At 40.0% G+C, this 23,811-nt stretch overlaps 1 protein-coding gene across 1 annotated transcript in view; it reads left to right on the plus strand.

Annotated features, from left to right (window-relative positions):
• The window catches only part of LOC133450342 (AP2-associated protein kinase 1-like), a 25,290-nt gene extending 3,614 nt beyond the window's left edge, over positions 1-21,676 (plus strand). The window contains exons 2-19 of the mRNA XM_061728885.1: positions 3,661-3,779; positions 4,313-4,421; positions 4,838-4,980; positions 5,121-5,242; positions 5,326-5,407; positions 5,532-5,664; positions 5,787-5,890; positions 6,220-6,302; positions 6,398-6,561; positions 7,062-7,240; positions 7,884-8,078; positions 8,423-8,610; positions 8,909-9,102; positions 9,190-9,258; positions 12,628-12,729; positions 13,115-13,306; positions 13,648-13,737; positions 19,330-21,676. Of these exons, the coding sequence (XP_061584869.1) occupies positions 3,661-3,779; positions 4,313-4,421; positions 4,838-4,980; positions 5,121-5,242; positions 5,326-5,407; positions 5,532-5,664; positions 5,787-5,890; positions 6,220-6,302; positions 6,398-6,561; positions 7,062-7,240; positions 7,884-8,078; positions 8,423-8,610; positions 8,909-9,102; positions 9,190-9,258; positions 12,628-12,729; positions 13,115-13,306; positions 13,648-13,737; positions 19,330-20,177 (3,116 nt within the window). The 3' untranslated portion in view covers positions 20,178-21,676. The remainder of the gene's footprint in view (positions 1-3,660; positions 3,780-4,312; positions 4,422-4,837; positions 4,981-5,120; positions 5,243-5,325; positions 5,408-5,531; positions 5,665-5,786; positions 5,891-6,219; positions 6,303-6,397; positions 6,562-7,061; positions 7,241-7,883; positions 8,079-8,422; positions 8,611-8,908; positions 9,103-9,189; positions 9,259-12,627; positions 12,730-13,114; positions 13,307-13,647; positions 13,738-19,329) is intronic.
• Positions 21,677-23,811: the final 2,135 nt, after the last annotated feature.

The following is a 23,811-nucleotide window of genomic DNA, read 5'->3' on the forward strand; positions in this document are numbered from 1 at the left end:
TAAAAAAAAAAAAAATCGATATTCAAATTTTGAATATCGATATTGAATCGGCTGGAAAAGTATCGCGATATATTGCCATATCGATATTTTTGCCCACCCCTAGTTAAAAGGCAGATTTTTTTTTATTTTTTCTTAGCAGATGTTTGTTGTTCCCATTATTAGTAGTATGTTATTTTTTTGCCAATGGTATTATGTTTCTTTAGGCAATAAAATTTTCTCTTGTTTAATCTGACCTATTTTATGACATGAATATGTTCATAGTCGTATTAGTTTCTTTTGGTGGCTTTTCTACTTCCATTGTTTTTCCCCCATAATTGCAATATACAGACCTTTTACATTACATTGACCACAACACTTAGAGGGACTTTGGGATTTTAAATTCATCTCTTCCACCAGATGATGTTTTTATTTTTGTTCATTTAAGGTCAAAGGCAGTTTCTTAGTGACACAGATTTGTTTTAATTGTCAAAAGTATCTTTTTTTCCCCCCTTGCATCAGTATAATTTCTGTTCTTTATATCCATATTAACATCTTCTGCTGTTTGGTGTGTTATTCCCTCACTCCTAAACTTTTTGCGTTTCATGAAAACTCCTAATTAAAAGGCTTTAGTCTATTTTAGTTTTACCTTCAGTGCATTAGATCTGTGGCTATTTGTGTTTGTTGTTGTGTACTTTTGCAAACAGCATAGTAATGACACGTGATGTGCGCAAGCACAAAGCCAAGCTGTATAATTCAGTAAGTTACATCACATTGGTAACAAATTGAGAACTTCCAGATGTAAGGGCCTTTAAGGACTTTGTCACCATAGTAATTTGCTTTTTAACACAATCTCTAAAAGTTTATCTGCATTTGCTTGAGCATGTATGTGCGAGCTAGAGCGGTGTAATCCTGACAGTCAATTACGTCAGGAGATGCTGGCTATTTGTGGGTGGTGTGCTTAGTTGGTCCCAGTGCATTGAGGTTGTAGACTCAGATCTGAGGTTGTAGCTGAATGTTACTTAAGAAGACCAGTAATCCTAATTTCTCACTTGCATCTCAGATTAGACTGTGCAAGACAGCACTGGTTCTGCTCTCTACACTCTGATGAAACATGCATACAAACACACACACACACACACACACACACACGTCTACCATCTTCTGATTCAGTATTTGGGTGCGTCTTGACAAAACTTCACATCTCAGATTTCAAACACTAATTACCAGTGATTTCCCGATCTGATCATATGATCAGAAATCAGGGCTGATCACGTGATTCCTGAATGATCGAGATTGAATGGAAATGGGTTTTTTTTTTTCATTTTTATTTCAATAGTTTTTATTAATTAATTAATGTATTTATTTATTGATTGATTGATTGATTTATTTATTGTCTATGCGATTTATGTTGTGCGGGGAGTACCGTAACCTTTAACCTAGAGTAGCAGTAGTAGCTAGTGACTTGACGTAAACATGAATGTCCGCAATTTGGAAATATTTCAAATTGGATAGTCACCTCTATTGTTTGTAATTTGGGACTTTGGGATGGAATGGACAGAGCTGCTTGTTTTCTTTTCTTTTTTTTGTGCATTGCCAAGGTATTGGATGGGGGCTCTGTATTGAGAGATAGTCAAAATCAAATGACCCGGGAACAAAAGAATGTGAGAGGGACATCCCCACTAATTACCTTGCATAATGCTCAGCTGATGACTTATGTTGTGGAATACCAGTCCCAATACACCCCCTAGCCCTACTTTTCAGCCCTACCCCTAAATTTTGCACGTTCCCGTGAGGGTAGTGGTGTCCCAATTCCTCTTTGCATGTTGGGGTAGTGGGCATATCGAGGGGTAGTGTGTATGAATCTACCCCTTAGAAGCTAGGGATTTCAGATGCTGACTTCGCGACCGAGGGCCTGAGAACATTTTCCAGAATGCTTTACGTCATTTGTAGACTGAATCAAACAAAAAAACATGGCGGACATTTCATATTTTTTAGTGAATAAAATCAATATTTTGAGTTAGTTTCTGCATAAAAATGCGTTTTGATTACATTTCTAGCGAGAAATATATATTTTACCTTCATAATATTCACTCAGTGAATGTACATAATCACTCGCTTGCCCGTTGTTGCAAAGTCTTTTCAGATCTCGCCAGAATAACGGCTGATTTATGGTTCCGCGTTACACCAATGCAGAGCCTACGGCGTAGGTTACGTGGTGACACGGGCCGTATGGCGCGCGTCGCCACGTACCCTACGCCGTAGGCTCTGCGTCGATTTAACACAGAACCATAAATCAGCTCCCGAGCCGGCTGCTCTTCTCATCCCCCGAAAACATCAGGTTGGGGATCTTAACAGTTACTTTTACACCTGAAAAAATATTAAAACTTAATACAGTGGCATATTAACAGCGCTACAGCAGAAATTAAAACAGCTTCTAGCTTTTTAGCTTTCGGCTTCCTGATATGGTGTGACGTATTTGCAAACGTAACTACGCAGTCGCTTACGTACCCGAACGTAGTCCACGCAGTGACGTAGCAAGTGGTGTCCCAATCCCTAGGGAAGATTACAAGGGCCCTACGCCTTGTGGCTTCATTTTTATGGCTAGTGTTAGTGGGTGAGGGCTAGTGGTAGAAAGTAGGGGGTGTATTGGGATTGGCCCTTAGTCATTCAATCCATGATGAGAACAGCAACATTTTAATTGATTTTCATCTGTGGTCAGTCAACTCCAACTCCACTAAACAAGACAAGCCATGGTTAAAACATTCTTTAAAACTTTGCTGTTACCTTATACTTGATTACAATTGTTTTAACAGTACAGATAGCATTAATCTGGCCCCATACAGTCCTACACAAACATCAGGTAGCCTGATAATATGGACGTGTCCTCGGCTGAATGATGTCAGCTAAATGAGTTAGTGGGGTGCATTAAGACATGCCGTGGAAACAGGACAGCAGCAGTAACAACAAAAGCTGCATGGAAGATGTCAGCATGACATTACATTTAGAGATCCTAATTAAACCTGTGGCCAAACCATGTGCCCTCATTGGTGCTTATGGATAGACTTGGGAAAATAAATTAAAAACCTAAAGTTGGTATAAATGCTGACACTTTGTCTCTTAATTCAGGTATGCTTTGTGTGTAAATCATTTGGTGTTTTTAATATGAATGCTTGTTAGAGGTTTTTGGTTACTATGAATGTGTGCAGGCGTCATGTGGTTTTTGTTTTGAGTCAGCACCACTGTGATTAATAGTGGGATGATTTCAGTCCGGATCCTGTGTCAGTTTTTTTCCTCTACTAGCAATCGCTGACTCACAGTGTAAGCTCTTCATCTAAGTGTGCCCGCCAGCTTTCTGCTGCTCTCTCTCTTCGAGCAGTCTTCGTTTCCTCTTTATTCTCTGTAATATGATGTAAATACATGAAAATGTTAACCAGAAGGCTGTTACTGGACACTATCATTTATTTTTTTAGCAATTTAAACAGGAATTTAACCAGTTTCCACCACCAGTATTATGTATTTTATGCCATCAGGCATGGTGTAGCTGTTGTAAGCTTAAAAAGTAACAAAAATTGAAACAGAAACTTTACACCCAAATAGCAAGTTTGTATGAAAGATGTATATGTTCTTAGTTTTGTGTGTTATGATTTTGATCTCCTTGTCTATCCCTCTTCTTATTTGCAGGAGGTTTTGCCATAGTGTTTTTGGTGCGGACTCATCAAGGCCAGCGTTGTGCACTAAAAAGAATGTATGTTAACAATGAACATGATCTTCAGATCTGCAATCTTGAGGTGCAGATAATGGTGAGTAACACCAATAACTACCAAAGACTACAACAAACTACGTAGGAGATGGTTGTGTAAATATGGATGATTTGTAATTTTTCATTCATGTTGTGGACCAGATTCATGGCATCAGGAATTTCTTGCTAACTTGTAGCAGTAATTTACAGAATTAGTAGTGGATTTCATTTTAAAGTTTTCTCTTTCCTACATATATGAAATAACATAATTGAAAATTGTGTAAGAATACTCATTGGCCTGGGGAAAATGGTTATAATAGATATGAGCTAAGGCTTGCATTCAAATCAACATGTTTTGATACATGAAATGTGGTTCAAAATATCATTAGCTTAGCTTACTTCTCTGTTTATTTCTAATAGGAAGCCTTTAATGTTAAAATACGTGTTTCCTGCAGCCACACCCTGCATGCTTTGGCAGATAAAAGTACACCGAACACTAAGAAAATGTATGTTTTCTGTCATTTGGAAACTGTAAATGGTTTGAAGATCATATCACTAGTTTGTGATCGTTACTCTCTCTGTTTGTTTACACAGAGGGACCTCGTTGGCAACAAAAACATAGTTGGTTTCCTGGACTCCAGCATAGCCGCAGTCGGAGCTGGGGATGTGTGGGAAGTCCTCATCTTAATGGACTTCTGTCGAGGTAAATCTGCCATGCACTCCATCCCCCACTTCAACCCCCACTCCCCTTTCTGTCCGTGTTGGATTCAAAGCTCCATTACCGTCAGCTGCTCCAGAGGATCCTGCTCTGTTCCAACATGAATGTTCTTTTGAGAGGAGTCGTGGTCAATAGAGCTTCAGTCTCATTCAACATGTAAATGTGGTTTTCTTTCTCTACACTTGAGTCCTTGTCCAACCTGGAACTATGAAGTTGTTGTATATCTTTCCAATTCCTGTTTGAGAGCAAAAAAAAGAAAAATTACAGAAGTAGGGCATTTTTAAATGTAAAGTTGGTAATGGAAAAAGCAATCGGTGGGTCAGAATGGTCTGTTTACATTCTTGCCAACCACTTTTACTTGCTTTTATTGATCTTTTTATTTATTTTTCTTAACATTTAAGGTGGACAGGTGGTAAACCTGATGAACCAGAGGTTACAGACGGGCTTCACTGAAGCTGAAGTGTTACAGATTTTTTGTGACACGTGTGAGGCGGTTGCTCGTCTCCACCAGTGCAAGACTCCCATCATTCATCGAGATCTCAAGGCGAGTCTGACTAATTTCCTTATACACCTAATCTACTCGTTGCATTGGACTAGCTAACCAATGGTGGCATTTTTTGAATTATTTATTGTGTCACTGCTTTCACTTCTGACCAGAGCCCTGTTCTTTACCTTTTTATATAGGTAGAAAATATTCTTCTCCATGACCGCGGACACTATGTGCTCTGTGACTTTGGAAGTGCCACCAACTGCTTCCAAAACCCGCAGACAGATGGGGTTGCAGATGTAGACGAGGAAATTAAAAAGTTTGTTTGACTTTTTACTTGCAGTTAATACTTTCTGTCTTTCCTGTAAAGACCAGAAACTCATGTTGTACTCTTATCTCCAGGTACACTACACTGTCATATCGTGCTCCAGAGATGGTAAATCTGTATGGTGGAAAAGTCATTACAACAAAAGCAGATATTTGGGTGAGACAAAGTTCCCAGAAGCTTCACTGATAACATGACAACGTTTTCACTGGAGGATCATATCAATTCATGGTCATGATGACTCATGCAGAAGTGAGAAATGACATGTTTCTTATCTATGTAGGCTTTGGGTTGTCTGCTGTATAAGCTCTGTTTCTTCACACTACCTTTTGGCGAGAGCCAAGTGGCTATTTGTGACGGTACTTTCACCATCCCTGACAATTCCCGCTACTCCCAGGAAATGCACTGTCTCATTAGTGAGTAACCTTGTTTTTGCACTGCCCTACTTAATACATAAAGCATTCTTTATATGTGCATTAAAGTTTGTGAATTTTCATGTGTCTGACTCAAAATAAGCATCCCATCTTTAACATCTCAGGGTATATGCTGGAGCCTGACCCAGATAAAAGACCAGACATCTACCAAGTATCCTACTTTGCCTTTAAACTTGCTCGAAGAGACTGTCCAGTCCTAAATGTAAATGTAAGTCAGCATTGTTTGATGAATATAAGAATCTGTGTAAGGATTTGCAGTGAACAGGTTAAGATTTGTTTATCACAAAAATAATTTGACTTGGGTACTTTGAGTTGTCTCTTCACCATAGAAACAATGATTCAGGACATACTGAAACCAGAGTTCACTTGTGTTTCTTAGTGTTTGTCATTTCCCTGTAATTGTTATTTCTGTAATGACATCTCCATGAAAATCTATAATAATGTTCATTTCTTACATCTCATTGATGTGATAGTTTAAACTACAGGGTATGATTGTCTCTGATAAATGAACATAACATTATTTTCTCAATCTTGTAGAATTCACTCATTCCTGCAAAACTTCCTGAGCCTATCCGAGCCAGTGAAGCCGTGGCTAAAAAGAGTCAACAAATCAAAGCCAGGTGAGTGGGAGGCAAACCTATTTATTATTATTATTATTATTATTATTATCATCATCATCATTGCTATTTTGATTTTATTTTCTTTTTTTCTAAAGGCTCACAGACCCAGTCCCTACAATGGAAACCTCAATTGCACCTCGACAACGGCCCAAAGCTGGCCAGGCGCAGCCCCAGCCTATATCTGGCATTCTTCCCATCCAACCAGCTCTCACCCCCCGCAAGAGGCCCGGCGCATCATCAGTAACACCGTCAGCCATAGGTACAAGAAGATCTGTGATGTTCCTGTGTGCTTGAATCAAGACTGTTGGTTTTTGTCATCATAGTATTAAACTCAAAAGGACGTCCTTGTTTGATTTGATGAATTCCTCAAGTGGTACAGTGACTGCCATGACGATCCATCAGGGGTTCAGTTGCAGATAGACAATAGACTGCATAGGATGTGTATGTTTTACCAAGTCATTTTTACAAGGTCTCAATGTCAGTAGTTTTGTGGTAAAAAGAAATGTATACTTAAAAAAAAAACACATTTTGTAATCTAAAAATGCTTTAGGGTCTTTGTTTAAAATGAGATCTTCAGGAGCGTAGTTGTTACCTTCAGGTCCATTCTCTATTACACAAATTGTTGTCTCACTTTGATCGACAACTGTCATACTTTAAACAGTAAGGCTTTGCAAAAATAGAAAAAAATTGCAAATGTAGAATTGATTGTTAGATCTGGTCTCAGGGCCCTCTTATACTTTATATTTCTTTCCTTTCCAGGTGTTTGTGTTGGTGTCCCAGCTGCAGCTGCTGTCCAGGCTGCTCAACAGGCTTCTGCTGCACAGGCTGCTCCTCAACCAGTGCCGATGGGCAATATGCAGCCCCAGACTACACCTCAGCATCCCCTCTTGAAACAGCAGCAGCCCCCAGGCTTCTTAAGCCCCCAAAGCCACCAGCAGGTAGGAATAGTACCACGGCTTCAATACAAATAATGTTGCATTGTTTGCCATTAAATCTACTGGTTGGTAAATGATATCTCTCTGAAGTTGTGGTGACATGTTTTAAGAGTTTAATTTTCAAGCCGAAGAGTATGAAAGCTATTAGAATGAATGTTGATTAAATTGTTATATTTGTTTAGCTGCTGTTGCTTCAATCTCAATGTAAGGAGCTACTTGCGGTACACAAATACCTTGCTCAAATTGAGGCATTGACGCATAGTCTGAAACGTACACATGCTCGACGGTGGTTCATTTTTGTTACCATGCTTTGTTTTTATACTTTTTATGTTTTCAATGCAAGTTTCTTTATTTTTTGAATTTAGTTCATGTATAATATGCAGTCATGTTTAACCTACAGTCAAATTCACTTAAAATAAAATTAAGATTTGAATTATGTACTTTAAAAAAAAAACGCAAGTAAAATATAATGCATCTGGTTACAGTCTTTGAAGGCTTTTTTTCAGGAAGTTTGTGTATAGCTTCCTCATGTTAATCACGTTGTTATCACTTGTTCAAAAGCAATAAGTCATGACAACAATTTATTTAACTTCAAAGTTTAATACTGAGCCTTGCTCATAATGGGCTGTGTGATGTTCCAATGTAGCATCAACTACAGAACCTCCCTCAACAACAAACACCTTCTCAAGCATCTACTACACTGCACACAGCTAAACCTGTTCCTCCAGCTGTTACCCTGCAACATATGCAGCAGCAGCAGCATGTAGTCCATGAAACTGCAGCATCTCAACTCACCCCCATCCCTGAGTCTGCAGTCATTGATCCTGCAGCTGGCCCAGAGGTTGTGGTAACATCATATTCCTTCCTGCCGACTGTGGCTCTGTGGGTTGAAGCTGATTAACTCATCTCTAATCAATCATATCCCGTTTTATACTCTCTTCCTTTTCTTGGGTGGAAAACAAGGCTGGTCCATGTACAAATGTACTAAAGCCAAGTGGAAATCCTCCTTATATTCTCTTCTTTAAATAAAGATTTCCCCCCTTGCGCCCCCCCCCCCCATAAGATAATTTCACGTTCACATAATGACTTTTCTTAGATGTTTGTGTGTCTGATTTTGTGTGTGCCCTTTTAGGTTTTTTTTTAAATATCTCATTCAGTTTGTTTTTTTTTGTCCTCCTCCCAAAGGCTGCTGCCAGAGGAATACACAAAGTTGGTTCCTTGACACCCCCTTCATCACCAAAGATGGCCCCGAAGAGCGGCCACAGACGAATCCTGAGTGACGTTACCCACAGCGCTGTGTTCGGGGTTCCAGTCAGCAAATCCACCCAGCTACTCCAGGCAGCCGCGGCTGAGGCCAGCCTCAACAAGTCCAAGTGAGCAGAATTAACTCCTTTCAGTGTGATGAGAGTGAACCGTCCTTTCATGGCATAGAGTGAAGCTGGAAGGCCCATAAACAGCCCATTCATATAAGAGAATGCAGAAAGAGGATAAATCAACCTTTTTACATCTCAAAGAATTCAGTTTAACAAGAATCCCTCTATTCGGTCTTTAAAATAACTGTTCACTCACTGCTTTTGAATTCAAAGGTAAGATGCTGAACACAGAGTTTACACCCTCTATCCAGTTTCACCATACACTGTTAAAATGTGTTTTTACATGTTTGTACTGCAGGTCAGCTAGCACTACTCCCTCTGGCTCCCCATGCTCGTCCCAGCAGAGTGTGTATCATCCAGTTAGTGTCGATTCCCCTTCGGCACGTACTGCACCCAGTGCTCAGTCTGGCTGGAACCCCTTCGGAGATGATAATTTTGCCAAGCTAACAGCAGAAGAGCTGCTCAACAAAGACTTTGCCAAGCTGTCTGAGAGTAAGTAGTCTACTGCACATGTACATATACAGAATTTGTCAATACTCTAGTTGTGTGAAAGCAATATATTGTTTGCTTTTTATATAGCAGCTGCAGCAGGAGATAAAGTTGCACATTCCACTGAAAGTTTTATTCCAGAGCTCAGTGCTTTCCCAGGTAAGGAAAATGCAAAATGCTGTTTGATCACTTTGCAAAGTAAAGGGTTGAATGATGCAGTGTATTTGTCAAGTGGATGTCTTTCTTAGTGTCTGTGTGACATCTCCACATAAAGCCAGGTGATGTTTAGCTGTGTTGCTGTATTCATGAATTAGGGTAGTCATAACAGTTTGCCATGTCTTCCTTTGACTCTTGTTCCACCAACTTTCTTTTTCAGCAATTAATGTTCTTACATTGCTTCATGTTTGTGTGTCCCCCCCCCCAATTTGAATTACTTTGCACTAATCGTAAAGATGTAAGTTTAGGATTGTTGACCATCCCCTCCCTTTAATACCCTCTTGCTTTCTAACACAGTTACACAAGTAACACAAGTCTAGTTTCTCACAAACATATCCTCATAACCCATGAGTCTGTATTTGCTGAAGTACTTTCCCTGAATATCACACTATCCAGATGCTGTTTTATCACTGCCAGTTTTTCTGTTTGGATTTGAACACAGTCTGATCTTGTTGATGTAGCAAACTGCTTCACAGTGGCTTCTTGTAAGCGTCCATGAATAGATGCCTTAGGTGCAGCTAGATGTCACTTGCAGATCTGCGCTTTCGCTGTTGCCTAGTAACGTGAAGGACACATTCTCCTTTGTTAATTGGATTGCTTTACTGCTGGAGGAGCCTGCTTACAAGCGCCAGTAAGAACAAGAGAAAGTTAAGCATGTTATCTAGTTAAAATGATGCCACAACCCTACGTTTTCTACTCATATGAGCCTACAGCCTTTGCAGAAGTGTATGCTTCCTAGCCGTGCAGCTTATTTTGTCTATCTGTTTAGGCTCTGCTCTGAAAGGATAAGGAGTCATGAGTTTTTGTTTTTTTTAAAGGGGTGTGGTTAATCTCCTTTAATCTGCCTTAACTGTCTGTCTTTCAAACTCCCTCTGCATCACTCACTCAAATTAGAAACACGCAAGCAACAACAATCTTTGCTATTTCTGACAGAAATTCCCCCATGTTTAGTGTGAGGGATGTTTTTTTTTTTGTTTTTTTTTTAATCCATTGACTCAAATTATAGCAGATTCTCTTTCACATTTAAGAATTTAAAATGTTCATAATTGACTAGGAGATGTAGTTTTGTGACTTGTGGAAACTGCCCTTTTTCCCATAGACAATGGGGCAAAAAGTCAGATCTGCTGTGCCATTTTCTGAGCTTACGCACTCCTTGTGTAAGATCCTCTCCACACCCCTTTTTCCATATACCGTATAACTTTTCTTGTAAGTATGGTGTTAGTTAGAAGTCTGCTGTTGTGTGCATGGAGTGCATTTCTATTTCAGTATATTTTTTTTCTTTCTTTCTTGATGATAACAATGGTGCATCATTTTATGACAATTTTTTTCAGACTTGGGATAAAACCAACTTGACAAAAGTACCGTAGTTGAAGGTGACTGTTGGGAAGGGTTGCACTGATTGCTGTGACCTCATTTGTGTAATTAGATTATAGGTGTTGAAGTGTGTATCTACAGAACCCAAATACTAGTTTGGTGCCAAAATGCAAACTGGTAAGAGTGTTTTTAAACTGAATGCATTGGATCCAATTGACTGTTGTTGCAGTGTGGCTGTATTGGGCAGATATTAATTAACTAACAAATAATACAATAATTTCTACTGAGCCATGTAACCAAATACCAGTAGTTGTCTTTTGGGGTATGAATATGTATTCCGCCGCATGTGCTGTAGCTGAAAGTATTGTAATGAATAGAGCTTGTGCTGTTGCACAAACAATTTTTAAATAATATGAAGTGTTTTTTCCCTGCTTAACAGTATCTAAGACAGATTTTCATATATGCAAACACATGTCAGTATACGTGCGATAAACCGATGTTAGAAACCATTTGGCTGACATAAAGCTGATGTCAGCCAAATGATATTTTGGTTTGGTTCCAAACTCCTTTTACAGCAGCCATCTGCATGTAAACACAGGCATTACATTTGCATGAATACAGACTCCACATTTAAATGAAAAAGGAACTTTATTAATGTAATTAGTAACACCCATTTCCTTGCTTTTTCATTGATTCGATGTAACTTGAGCTTTACCGTTCCTTTTTAGAATTTGGCTTGAAAACCCTTCTCTCTTAGTTGCCAACTGTCCAGGCTCCATTACTTCTCTGTATTTTCTTATTCTGACTTGCTCACAGAGAAGCTGATTGAGAGATTCAAGTCCCCTAAAAGATCTCTGCTGTTGCTGATCTCTTAACCTTTGCCAACCCTTTCAATACTTGTGCAGAGACCTCCACCAGTGGACTATTCCTGTCTCTCTGATTGACACAAAAATTCCCCATTTGCTTCGCATGTGTCCTACTTACTTTCTTACCTGTTTTTCTCTCTCTGTGTATATGCTAAAAGTACTGGTGCATGTTTAAATTATGTCTTATATTGCTATTTTAGGTTCTATATTGTGTTTTCTATTCACCCACCCACACAGAGAATGTCTTGTTAGACACTGACTGGTCAAAAAAAAGTGTAAAGAGTAGCACACCCTGATTTCTTGTTTTTGCAACCAATCTTTACCATTTATCATGGCACATGCACCTTGGCATTGTTTCATTTAAGCTATTGCCACGTTTCTGTAGCTTGTTGATGAATGAAGTTGAGAGAGTCCTTTTTTTTATTAGTAGTAGTAGTAGTAGTAGTAGTAGTATTAGTATTATTAATAAAGCACATGCCAAAGGTTTTCCATGTGATTAGGCCTAAACTCTGTAGTGGCTAGTTCATGTTTGAAAATTATGTCTCATGCCTCCTGAGCTAGTCTTTTACATATTATTTATTTATATATATATATATATATATATATATATATATATATATATATATATATATATATATATATATATATATATATATATATATATATTGGAATTTACCTGTGCCATAAAGGGAGAAAAAATATCTATTGAAGGGAAAAACATGGTTATTATATTTTGGTAGTCAGTTGACATAATGTTTTGGCCACAGAAAATAGCTGAACCTAGACCTGAACACCTTTAGCAGCCCTAAATACCACAGGCCCACACAGTAGGCACTAGGCATGATGGGTGCATCACCTCAACTGCAGCTCTTCTTACCCTGATGTACCCATCATTCTTCAACAGGATAAATCTGAACTCATCTACGTGATGTTTTTCCATTACTTTGGGTTAGTCTTAACGCTTCTTAGACTTAAGCCTTTTTTCTGATCAGCCTCAATCTGTTTTTTTTCTTTTCTTTTCGGCCAGGTAGTCTGTGGGACAGTGAAAGACACAGATACTATTCATGAATATTACAAGTAACTGTTTTTTGTTTATTTGGGGGTGGTTTCTTTTCACTCTGTCTCTATGTAGCAAAGGCAGAGTTGTGCGTGGATTCCCTGATTCCTGGTTTAGAAGCCCCTCAGGCCCAGCAACATTCAGGCCAGCCAGACCTCATCCCTTCCAGCATGCCAGGTCAGCATCCTCGACTGCGCAATTCTTTGCAAGACTTACTGACTTCAGACTCTTTTGTTAAGTCATGCATCTGGTAAAAACACAGCCACAACAAGTTATTTTGGCCTTGGCCTTTGACTTCACCAGTAGCAGAGTAAAGTTAACCAATGACCCCAAGATTTTTCATTTAATAAAGACTTTTATCACCATCATTGCTGTGCTTCCCTAAAGCCACTCATATTTGAGCTTTTTTAACAGTTGTTAATACTTGCTGAGGCCAGCATGTAGGTTTTAGACTCTGTTATCTCCTTCGTAAGTCCTTTTGGTGGTTTTAATAAGCTGGCAAATGCATATTTCTGTGCTCCTAACGCTAACTCTTATTTTTACTCACTCTTCATACCTCTAGCTATGCTACATTCTGTCTCAGACTCTTTCACTGGGGAGGACTCTCTGCTGGGTTGCAATCTGTTATCTCAAACATCTCGTGGAATCCCGACTGCTTCTGCTCTTGCTCCATCTTCTTCCTTTTCCTCTGCTCCTCCTGGCTGTGGCTCTGGATCCAGCTTGGAGGAGCTGCCTCCTGGTCAGGCTGCAAATGGTAAGACTTCCACTTTGCAACCACATGTATCCTGGGTGTTTTGGCCACACAGTTGCAGGCCATGAATCCTAAATACAGGAGCTCCTGTTACGACTGGAAAAAGCTACTTATGTACACAATATCAAGATTGAATTGGACTGTACAATTAACAGCCTCAACAGACCCTTGACTCATTTGCAAGAGCCAAAAGCCATGTAACAATGATGGCTTTTGAAGAAAGCAATTGCCCTGTCCCCCACCTGTTTTTAGTCTGCTCGCATCCTCCTTTCTTTTTTGCTCTTTGGCTGAATTAACTTCTTCACCCTTCCATCATTACTTCACTTCCTCTTCCTCCACCGCAGACTCTGCTTTCCTCATGTCGTGTGGGGAGAAGGTCAATGATGACGAGTTTGATCCTATTCCTGTGCTCATCTCCAAAAACTCAAATCAAGGTAAGGCTAAGATAATTTAGAGGTGAGCATTATCACCTGAAGAGAATTTAGAGGTGAGCATTATCACCTGCTGAAGCCAAGCTGCCGAGCCAGAAAAATGAATGGCTTAGCCCTGAGATTAGCCCCCATAGCTTGTTCCTGTGATTCCTGATGTGAGAAGTCTTGTATGGGTGTGCTTGTTGCATCAAAGCTTTTTATCCCATCAAGCTCTCACATTACTGATCTTTCCCTCTGTTGAACCTAATATTTAAATATCAGTACCGCTTTATTTGGGGATGTTTGGCTCTTTTTAATTTATCTTGAAAGTCTCTTCGTATTAAAATGGCATTCCCTTTCCCCCCTCTCTTCCTATAATGATGCAGCTGTATATTGATTAACCCAGCTCACTCTGCTTCTTTCTCTTTCTACCCCTGCTCACGCATCTTTCTGCTCCGCCACCATTTTCCCTCATCCTCACCACCTTCTCACTATTAATTTCTCCATGCAATCCTTCTTCATATGATTTACTCTTTTGCTTGTCTCTCACAATCTCTCTTGGCTCTTCCATTACTTTTCCTGTCTATTTCTATCTTTCTTTCTGGCACGTTTCAGGTGGTCACTCGCGCAGCAACAGTGGCAGTTCAGAGTCCAGCATCCCAAACATGGCCCGCTCCCTTCTGCTGGTGGATCAGCTCATCGACCTCTAGAGGGGGTGGGAGATGTTGAAGGGGCTGTGTGCAAACCCAAACAAAGGGTGCGGGGTGGGTGGAGGGATAGAGAGAGGCCAGCAAAGGCACCTATCGTAGCACCTTATGAAAGGAAAGGAGCAACAGTGGGTTGGTTCAACTGAACCATCCTCTTCATGTTCCTCTCTTGTCTCGTCTCCATCTCTAGTAGCCTGATAAGCTGGTTTCATGCATCTTGCTGGCCATTAACATTTCCATGCTGGTTAAATGCTTTTTGTTAATGCCAGAGCATATCGTCTGCTTCTGTCCTGGCTACACCATGGTCCTCCTCATGCTTTCCTCATTTTTGCATTAATATCCCGCATTAAGTGCATGTCAGTGGTGATCGACATACATTGTATGCACTGCTTGATCACAAGCTACATTACGTTCACTTGATATACTTGTTTCAGGGGTGGAAGCTTTAATTAAACAACCCACCCTCAGGCATGGCCATGTGTGTCAGGGGTCTGATTTAAGGAATGAGGACTGGAATTATTTTATACTTTGCTCTGAAAGCTTTAAACTCAACTATTGAATACTCAAACATGGAACCTAAAATAACCACTCAGAGCCGTGCTGCTGCATTGATTGAACCACTTTGTGAACCTGTGCAAGACAAAGGTGAGCTTTGGGGAACGGTTTCAGATTTGTAAACCTATTATAGTAATTTACTGTAATATGAGGACAATTACGCTGCTCTTTAAACTTTTTGTTTGGATATGACTGCAATGCATAGCCTTCATTGTCTGAAGTACATGGGAGTAATCTGCTCGTTATCTGCAGCAGACGGCAGTGAGAATTTTCCAATTCCGTCAGAGCGTCTGAGTTTGGAGTTTCAGAAGGCATTTATGAAGCTGCCACCAGAACTCAGCACAAAAAATATTTTTCACCATTTAAAAATAACTAAAACTCCAAAAATTTTGGAAAAATAAAATAGATCTTTGTCATTGCAGAATGGTATGTTGTAGATCAGTTATATTACATAATTTCTGAATTAGTTTTTTATTTGTCCATTGTGTTTTCCAAACCACTGAACAGCTGTGTCCCAAGCCAGCCAACAACCAACTTCTCAGTCCTTATTGCAATAAGGGAAACTAGTGAGCAGTCAAAAAAGATGGCTTTCCATAGTTAGTGGTTTATCTGGGCCAGGTTTTCATGAGTCATTCAAGGAAAATGGCAGTAGCACAGTAAAAACATTCACTCAAACTAATATGAAAGTTTCAAGGTTTTAGCTGCTTCATATGGCAGAGAAATCCCTCCATTGGATTCCATTGGAGTTGCTGCTAGGCTTCTTCAAACATCAGAAACTGTTCTCATTCTCCTTACTGACAACGCTTGTATCGCTGTCTACTGCAAGTAAAATGCTTACAACTCCCAAATAATCCATGCAACGTAACTTCAAAAAGGAAACAAAAAATAAGTGAAATGCGCCTTTTAATATGGCTGGTTGAGACATTTTTGTCAACATTATCCAGAACATAATACTACTAATAGAATGGATACAATTTATCATCACATTGTAAATGTATGGGTTCAGGAACTATCATATCCTTAAAAAGAGGGCATTATTCTGTCTGAATGTAGCAATGCCAAAGGATGTTTTCCAATCGCACTGTTTGCCACTTGTTGTTCTGCTCTAGAGGTCAGTCTGAGCAGGTTTGTCACAGGAAGCCACAGGTTTTACGGGGGGAGGTACCGTAGATGTCACAGAGCTATTTCTTATTATCAAATGTAAGATTTATTTGAAAACCACCCTCCAATACTCACATCCTGTATCTTGTGTTGCCAGTCCCTTCTTACATCAGTCAGTGTGACATTTAGAGATTAAAAACAAACATTTGTGTGCAAATAAATCATTCTTCTTTTTCTTCACTTTTGTTCTTGTCAGCTGTGGTAAATGTAGATTTTTAGTTATATTTTAAAGGCATTTTTTTTTTTTCTGACAGTGTGACTCAGACTATTATTGATCATGATTCAGGATGAATGTATGAAGGGAGTTACCACTGAATTATTGAACATGTACAATATTTATATGAATATATATATAGATGAACAAACATTTATGTGTTAAGCTGTATTTTAGAGTGTAAAAGTTGACCTCCACCTTTGTCCAATATCCCATTATCTATTCTCTCCATTCATGCTGATTGTTTAGTCAGAGCTTTGTATTTAACCTCCTATGTTCATGTCACAAAGTGCTTATAACTCATCTGATTGGATCATCTAACTCGCAGTTCCCTTTCTGCTGCTTGTCAATGACTGTAAATACCTGGAATAGTTTTCTCCAACAGACGTTATAAAATGGAGATGATGAAGGAATGTTCTTCCTGATATCTCTGGATAATTTTTCCCTTTTTGATGGCTGTCCTTTTTTACTTAGTGAAATGATGAGAAACATTTGGAAAAGTTGGATTGGATCACAATGAATACATTTAATGTTGTAATATGTCCTTAATGTCAAAATCCCGCAGAGTATTATTTTGAATTTTGGCTTTTACCTTGTTGAGGAAGGTTTGCTCTATTTTCATGAGTCTATAGTTGTGGTCATTGTCTCCTCACATGTGCAGATCACAAAACAACACATTTCTGCTACATTAAAACAATCAGTGCTTACATTTTGAGCCAGAAATAGTTTTCTTCTCCTCATCTCGATGTCTGTGATCAATACATTAAGAACTTTTATCCACTTTTTCTACATTAGAGTTAATTCAAGTCATTTGCCTTTATATCCATGCAATCGTAAAAGTCCTTGCTTTTATCAGACACTATAGTTGTGCTTTACTTGTCGCTGTGTGGAACCAATGTGCTGATTAGGTTGAAGCTTTGCCAGAACTACTTTAGTAATGTCCAAAAATGTTGGACGTAGCAGCATGTCTTATGTCAGAGTAGGAATATTACTGTGTGTAATTTATTTTTTCTAAGTAACCTTAAAGAGGCAAGAGAGGTACAATGTAGGGACAATAAAAATCCATAATAAAAAATTATTTTACATTGGATATGTTCATTTGAAAAAATAAACGGGGCGCCAGATTTATTCTCGAATTTTGATTGGCTTCATTTGATACATTTTAAAATCAGTGCAATTAAATTTAAAATACATGTATCCATTAAGACATTTTCTTCTAAAGAAAGAGTTTTTGAGCTTTTACTGTATTTAAATGTTATATCATATGATACATTTTATCAGACACTTGCCTGAAAATTTGGCTCATTCTTCTAAAATGCATAGCCTGTTATCTTATTTTATTTATTTTTGTTTGCTTTGTTTCACCTTATTCAGACTGCTACTCAATCGTTTTATTACCTGCCGATGGATGTCGGTAAACATGAATTTTAAAACTTCCCTGTCAAGTTTTGTTGCAAGTAAACTTGGAAAATTCACATAAATGTCTTCATTCACTTGTATAACAAAAAGCCAGCGAAACTAACAGAAATGTAATTTGAAGCAATGATTTCTCTGTTTGATAGAGTTGACTGACTGAGGCCGGTTTAATGGCGCAGCCTTGTCTGGTTCCCATGATGTGTCAATTCTGCCATGAGCAGCTTTTGTTTAGAAAGCCCTAAATGCAACCAGGCATATATTTTGCTATTTGTCTGACCAATTGCAATTATTTTTATGGTTAGTTGACATTGACTTTCCAACAAGTCACTGATGCATGCTAATGAAGGCAAATTGACACACATAAGATGTATACATTTTTTTCAAATCCCAAGGCATAAAGGAAGTCCAAATTCCAACTTGATGATGATCCTCATTTATTATCGTAATCCGTTCCATCCCAGTTAAGCAAACATTACTAACCCTGTAGCCTCTGATCACAAACTGCTAAAACCTAAACCCTCTACTCCGCTAGAAAAGCTAATTGCCTCGAAGTGTGCACATCTGGCTTCATTAACGCACCAATATAAATGCAACCCATAATAAGAAGAGACCCAGAAAGGTAAATGGTTATAACGCTTACTAATTGATGTTATTACAACTGATGTGACCATATTATGTTTATACTAACTGCAGCATTTTAAAAAAGCAGAACATTTTAAATGTTTTTGATACACTTTCAATACACTGAGTATTTTGATGATGGCCAGTGTTATTTCATGCAATTATGCAAGGACACACATTTTGGAAGTCAGTTCTGAAAGATGATAGAATTTGCAGCAATTCTTGAAATTATAATTAACTGGCTCCAAAAGTGAGGAAAGGCATGCCATGTGGGAAATATAGCACACTAAGCTTTGGGTATTAGAAAATAGGTGAGTAATGAGAAAACCCAAGAAATATAAGACAAGCCGGTGTTTTCCTTTTTAAATGCTGTAACTAACATCTCTGCAAGAGCTGCCAACTATCAGCTGCTGTCAACACTGCTGAGGTAAGACAGATCTGTCTCTGCTAATCTGTGCTAACCTGTCTGTCCCTAACTATTTTGCGATTAGCTTTCAAAGCTTATTCCCCTTGTTTCCACAGATCTACACACTCCCTTTAAGCACCCTGAACCTTAAATCGATTCTTACTAAAAGCTAAACTTCACGAGGCACTGCATTTGAAGGTTAAGGACATTGCTGCTGTAACTAGGTTGTGGAAACAAGATGATTTAATGTTTTGATAGTAGAGCTGCCAGTCTTGTGCGTCCTATGTGGCTTCAGAGTAGAGTGTCTGTACTGTTGTGTAGTCTCGTGCTGGTTCCTCATTGTTGGGTCATTCTCACAGAGCCGTGGTTTTCAGATTTTAGAGATGATTTATTGTTCATGCCGACACCACCTGTGAGACTGAGATTTAAATGACCAACTGGACCCCTAGATGGATTAGATTCTTCTTGCTGCTAATTATTGTAATGTATAATGGTGGTGTTCATACTATTTTCTCTGTCTTTTCTCTCTTGAACAGATCCTCAAGGGGAGAGTAATGGCTATGCTGCACTCGAGGAGGGATTAGAGAATGAAGCTCTTGAAGGAAATTCTCTAAACAATGAGGGCTGTGAGCACTCCAGCGATGAAGACGAGGAAAAGGAAGAGCACGAGAGTGAGCAGCAGCAGGAGGTGGGAGCAACTGAGAGTGATGTAGTTGTCCAAGACTGCAGCGGTTCCAGACCTTTACTGATGGACTCCGAGGAGGAAGAAGAGCATGAACCTCAGTATGAACCGCAGTCATCACTGCTCCTCAGCACGGCACAAATGCAACCATCTGCCACCTTCACTCAGCCTACACCAAGCACCTTTGCCCCAAATAACTCCACAACTGTGCCTGAGCAAGCAAAGGAGACAGATGCCACAACAGATGTCTTCTCCAAAGCTCCTTTTAGGATCGCACAAGAGGACTCGTCCGACATATTTACCAACGCTCCATTTCCACGCACCTTCAACGCAGCTCAGCAGCAATTTGATGTGTTCTTACAGGCTCCCTTTGGGAAAAGAAAGGAGACCAAAACAGCACAGCCGAAAACCTTGCACACCGAAGCAAGTGGAGCTCAGGCTCTGACCTCAGATCAAGGAGTGCTGGGACAAGTTGCCCAGCAGCCATTCCGCCCTCAAGCTCTGGCCAAATATTCCCGACACTTTGAGGGACCTGTGCCCGATCCAGTAGCGGCTCTCAGAGTAATGTCCGGTGTGAGCAGCCAGGCACCTGTAGCGTCAGTCCATGTTGGACCTCTTCACACATGGACCTCTGATGTGAACACTGTAGACCCTTTTGTCTCTGCACCCTTTCATCTCAAGGCTCCACAAGAAAAGCCCTAAATGCACAATCAATAGATGAGGTAGTTGTTATCAGCGCCACTGAATTATGCAAACTGCAACAGGCATAGTGCATGCTACCACCAACGCTGCAGCTGGACTGCAGGCCCGCATGAATCTCATTCTTAACGGACTCAGATGAGCTCTGATAGTGCAAGGTTATCATTCCCAAACTCTTTTCCAGCCATCTTTTTCCTTTCCATTCTCTCAGCTGTCCTTTTGTCCTTCTGGTTGACGTCTACACAAAGACAAGGGTGGACAAACATTTGATTGTTTTTCTGCCTACCTCAGTTACTTTCCGTGAGGAACTCGACACAGCAGATTGATTTAGCATCTATAGTTAAATATACATCTACTGTGAAACTGTGATCTTGTAGCACCTCATTCCTCCATTAAGATAGTTCTCAGAAAAAGGACATAGTCAGCTTAACAAACTTGATGCTTGAAATTTGGAAAGATGAGAGAGTTAAATATTTTATCTGCATTATACCAACAATAACCACATCAGACTCAGTAGCTTTTGTCATTACTTTTGACATTTTATAGTAAAGTATATGCTGGATAAAGTTTCAAAGAAACTTTCAGGATAACCTTCATTATCATCATTCAATTGTTTTATATTTATTTCAAGTGTAACATTTGTGATCACTGTCGATCGCCTGAAAATGGAATGCCAATGTTTGTTCCATGTGGTGTGTGAACGTTGTGTACCTGTTAGGCAAAGACAATTCATTGTAGTAGTCCTTATTTTCTAGGTTAGATTTTTCTCTGGAGCCTTATATACCCAGTTCTTCTCTCGTACCACGTACAGCAGAAAGTCACTTTCGTCTTTCGACCCTCCTAACAAAGCAGATGAATTTGCATAACTTGATTGCACTTGCGTCCGGCACCAAATACTTCAGCTGTCTGTGGTGCACCTTCACTCGGCACCATAACATATCTGTTTTACAAACCAGCTATGACACCGTTACAAATAACTGAAGTAAAAACTTGACTCTTATTTCTGCGGCACATGTGCTTAGCAAATCCATTCGGGGATTTTAATAGTGGTGTTGTGTCTGATTGATGACGTGTCTCTTGAATATTATTTCCATCAGCATTTGGAAATATGTTGTTGTCTTTGTCCTTTGTAAAATCATGGAACATAAACCATGGCACTTTTAAGAGAGGATCCAACCTGCTTCAACCCAAAGTTTAAATAATGTATTATTCTGCTGCAATCTTTGTTGAAGTGTACTATATTTTTTTAAATGCTCACTTTTTCCTCACCTACCCTCCATACATGATGATTGCACATGGTCACTGACAGTCAGGGTTCTATACAAATGTGTTTTGTCAGCTGGAAAATGTATTTTGAAGTGCTGTTGTACAGGAAATCTTTGAGAGAGCAGCCGAGCACCCTGTTAAACAAGTAAGCTCTCGGAATACATGCTATGCTGCACAGCCTGCCTTGAAAATTATGTAAGTCAAAAGCAAAACTATTAAATGAATGTAAATTAAAATTTGTACAGCTTCGTTTTTTTCTCGTTGTTTTTAGTTATGCAAGTGGTTTTGAGTCATTTAAAGTGGATCAAAACATTTCATCAAATTTGGACAAGAACAGATATTTGAAATTCATCTACAACTTTTAAAGGAGCTTGAGGCTCCTTTTAAGAAATGAGACTCTCTAGCGCCACCCTTCACCACGACGGCCGCCGGGGGTACTGCAGCCAACAGTGAAGCCGGCACGGGAGAACGGGGAGAACGTGCATGCAGCGTCATGTGACGTCACATCCGCAGCCCAGCGCGGGAAATTCGGGACCGAATTGCAGCACATTTTGCAGCACACAGCCTGTTCAAGGCAAAGGAGAGATACACTAGAGGGCTCATTCTTTTGGGTTTGGAACGCTTCATCTGACATTATTACTAGAAAACTTAAAATGTATACGGATTTTTTTCATAAATCTTGCCACAATCCGGCCTCAAGCTCCTTTTAAGTGTTTTTGATCAACTTCAAACTTTATTATAGTTTTCATATGATCTGATTTCTGTTCCACTACATTTCAAGAGCTAATGCTGGAAGAACTCAAGTAACCAAGTAAATAAATACAGCCTCACTTGTACCATCTACAACAGTCAAGTTTTGCATGATTGTTAGTCCACACAAAGATGGTCCAGTGTTGCAAAATGTGACACACTGACATTGACCCTTTTGTTGCACAATGAGAAGTTTTACGTAGTTATGACATCTTCCATATGGGTCCTCCAGAGGTTAGGAGTCTTTTAAAATGTAATTAACATTTTTATTGGTTCTTTATTACTATAAAAATGTAAACTAAAAATCGAATTCTTTCTTCAATTAAAAGCACTATTGACTAATTGAAGTTAAATAGAGAAAAAGGTGCGTGAAGAAGTGTTCAGATCCAAATGGTACGAAAAGTAAAAATTATAAGTAAGACATCTTCAAGAGCCATCCAACGGAGGTCAAACCTTTGGGCAATAAATTATATTGAGTGTAGAATTGGGCAATAAATTATATTGAGTGTAGAATTAGTGACCAGATTATCAGTAGTGAGACGTCCATTTGAGAAGTGCTGTTGCTGCTGGAGATGGAGCTCCCTTGACCTTCTCGGAATCCGAACATACAATCCACCTGGTTGATGCTGGAAAATGAGGCAAAGTTTGTACTGCGGACATGTTTCAATCCTCCTCAGGGTTGTGGGTTTCTGCTGGATCCCCCCTATGTATTTGGAACATATTGCAATAAATACAGGGGTGCCAAATCAGTCTCAGAAGTCATAAGAAAGATGGAGAAACTGCTACATAATAGATGCAAATATTTGTTTAGTATTTGTATTTTGTACTTGCTAAGATATGAAATCACATGTACTTTTGTTTAAATAAAACTATGAGAGAGGTTGTTTTTTGTTTTTTGGGGGGGAGGGGGGTTTGGATCTGTTAAAATGTAAGCATATAAAGATGGTTATTAATATTATTGGTATTATTATTATTAGTAGTATATTATATTATTATTATTACAGGAATCGAGTGGATGAATTGATGGATGAATGAGATGCCTGGGTCTGGGGTCCTCCGTTGTCGGGCCCGCGCGGGTGTCGCCCTGTTGGGGGGGTTCCCTCTCTCTGGGCCCGTCTCCGGTCCCCCCCACTGCCTCTGCGGCGGGGCGCCCCTCTGGTCCTGGAGGGCCGCTTTCGTGGGGGCGGGGCGGCTCTGTCTCACCGGGCAGGCTGGCCTCTCGCCGGGTGGGGGTCGTTGGACTGGAGGGTGAGGGCCTCCTGGCCGCATGTCCGGCCCGGGCCGGGTGGTCGGGTTCGCCTGGGTCCCGGTCCGCCGCCGTGGGGTCCCTGGCTGCCTCTTCCTGTGATCGTGGGGGCCCCGCCCGCGGGACCCCTCGGCTGCCGCTGGAGGGGGGGGGGCCTCGCTGGCGGTGGGTTTCCTCCCGCCCTCTTCTCGCCCTCTGTGGGGTTGCGGGTGGCCTGGGTTCCGGGTTCTTCCTGTCGGCCTCTGGTCTGATGGGTGGCGGGGTTGCGCCCACGCCTCCTCCACTATAGATACACTTCAGGTGGAGCTTTGATAGGATTACTACACACACATACACACATACATACATACATACCCATACACATACACACACACA

The sequence above is a fragment of the Cololabis saira genome, chromosome 9 (assembly GCF_033807715.1).
Source record: "Cololabis saira isolate AMF1-May2022 chromosome 9, fColSai1.1, whole genome shotgun sequence".
In the NCBI taxonomy this organism is placed as follows: Eukaryota; Metazoa; Chordata; class Actinopteri; order Beloniformes; family Belonidae; genus Cololabis; species Cololabis saira.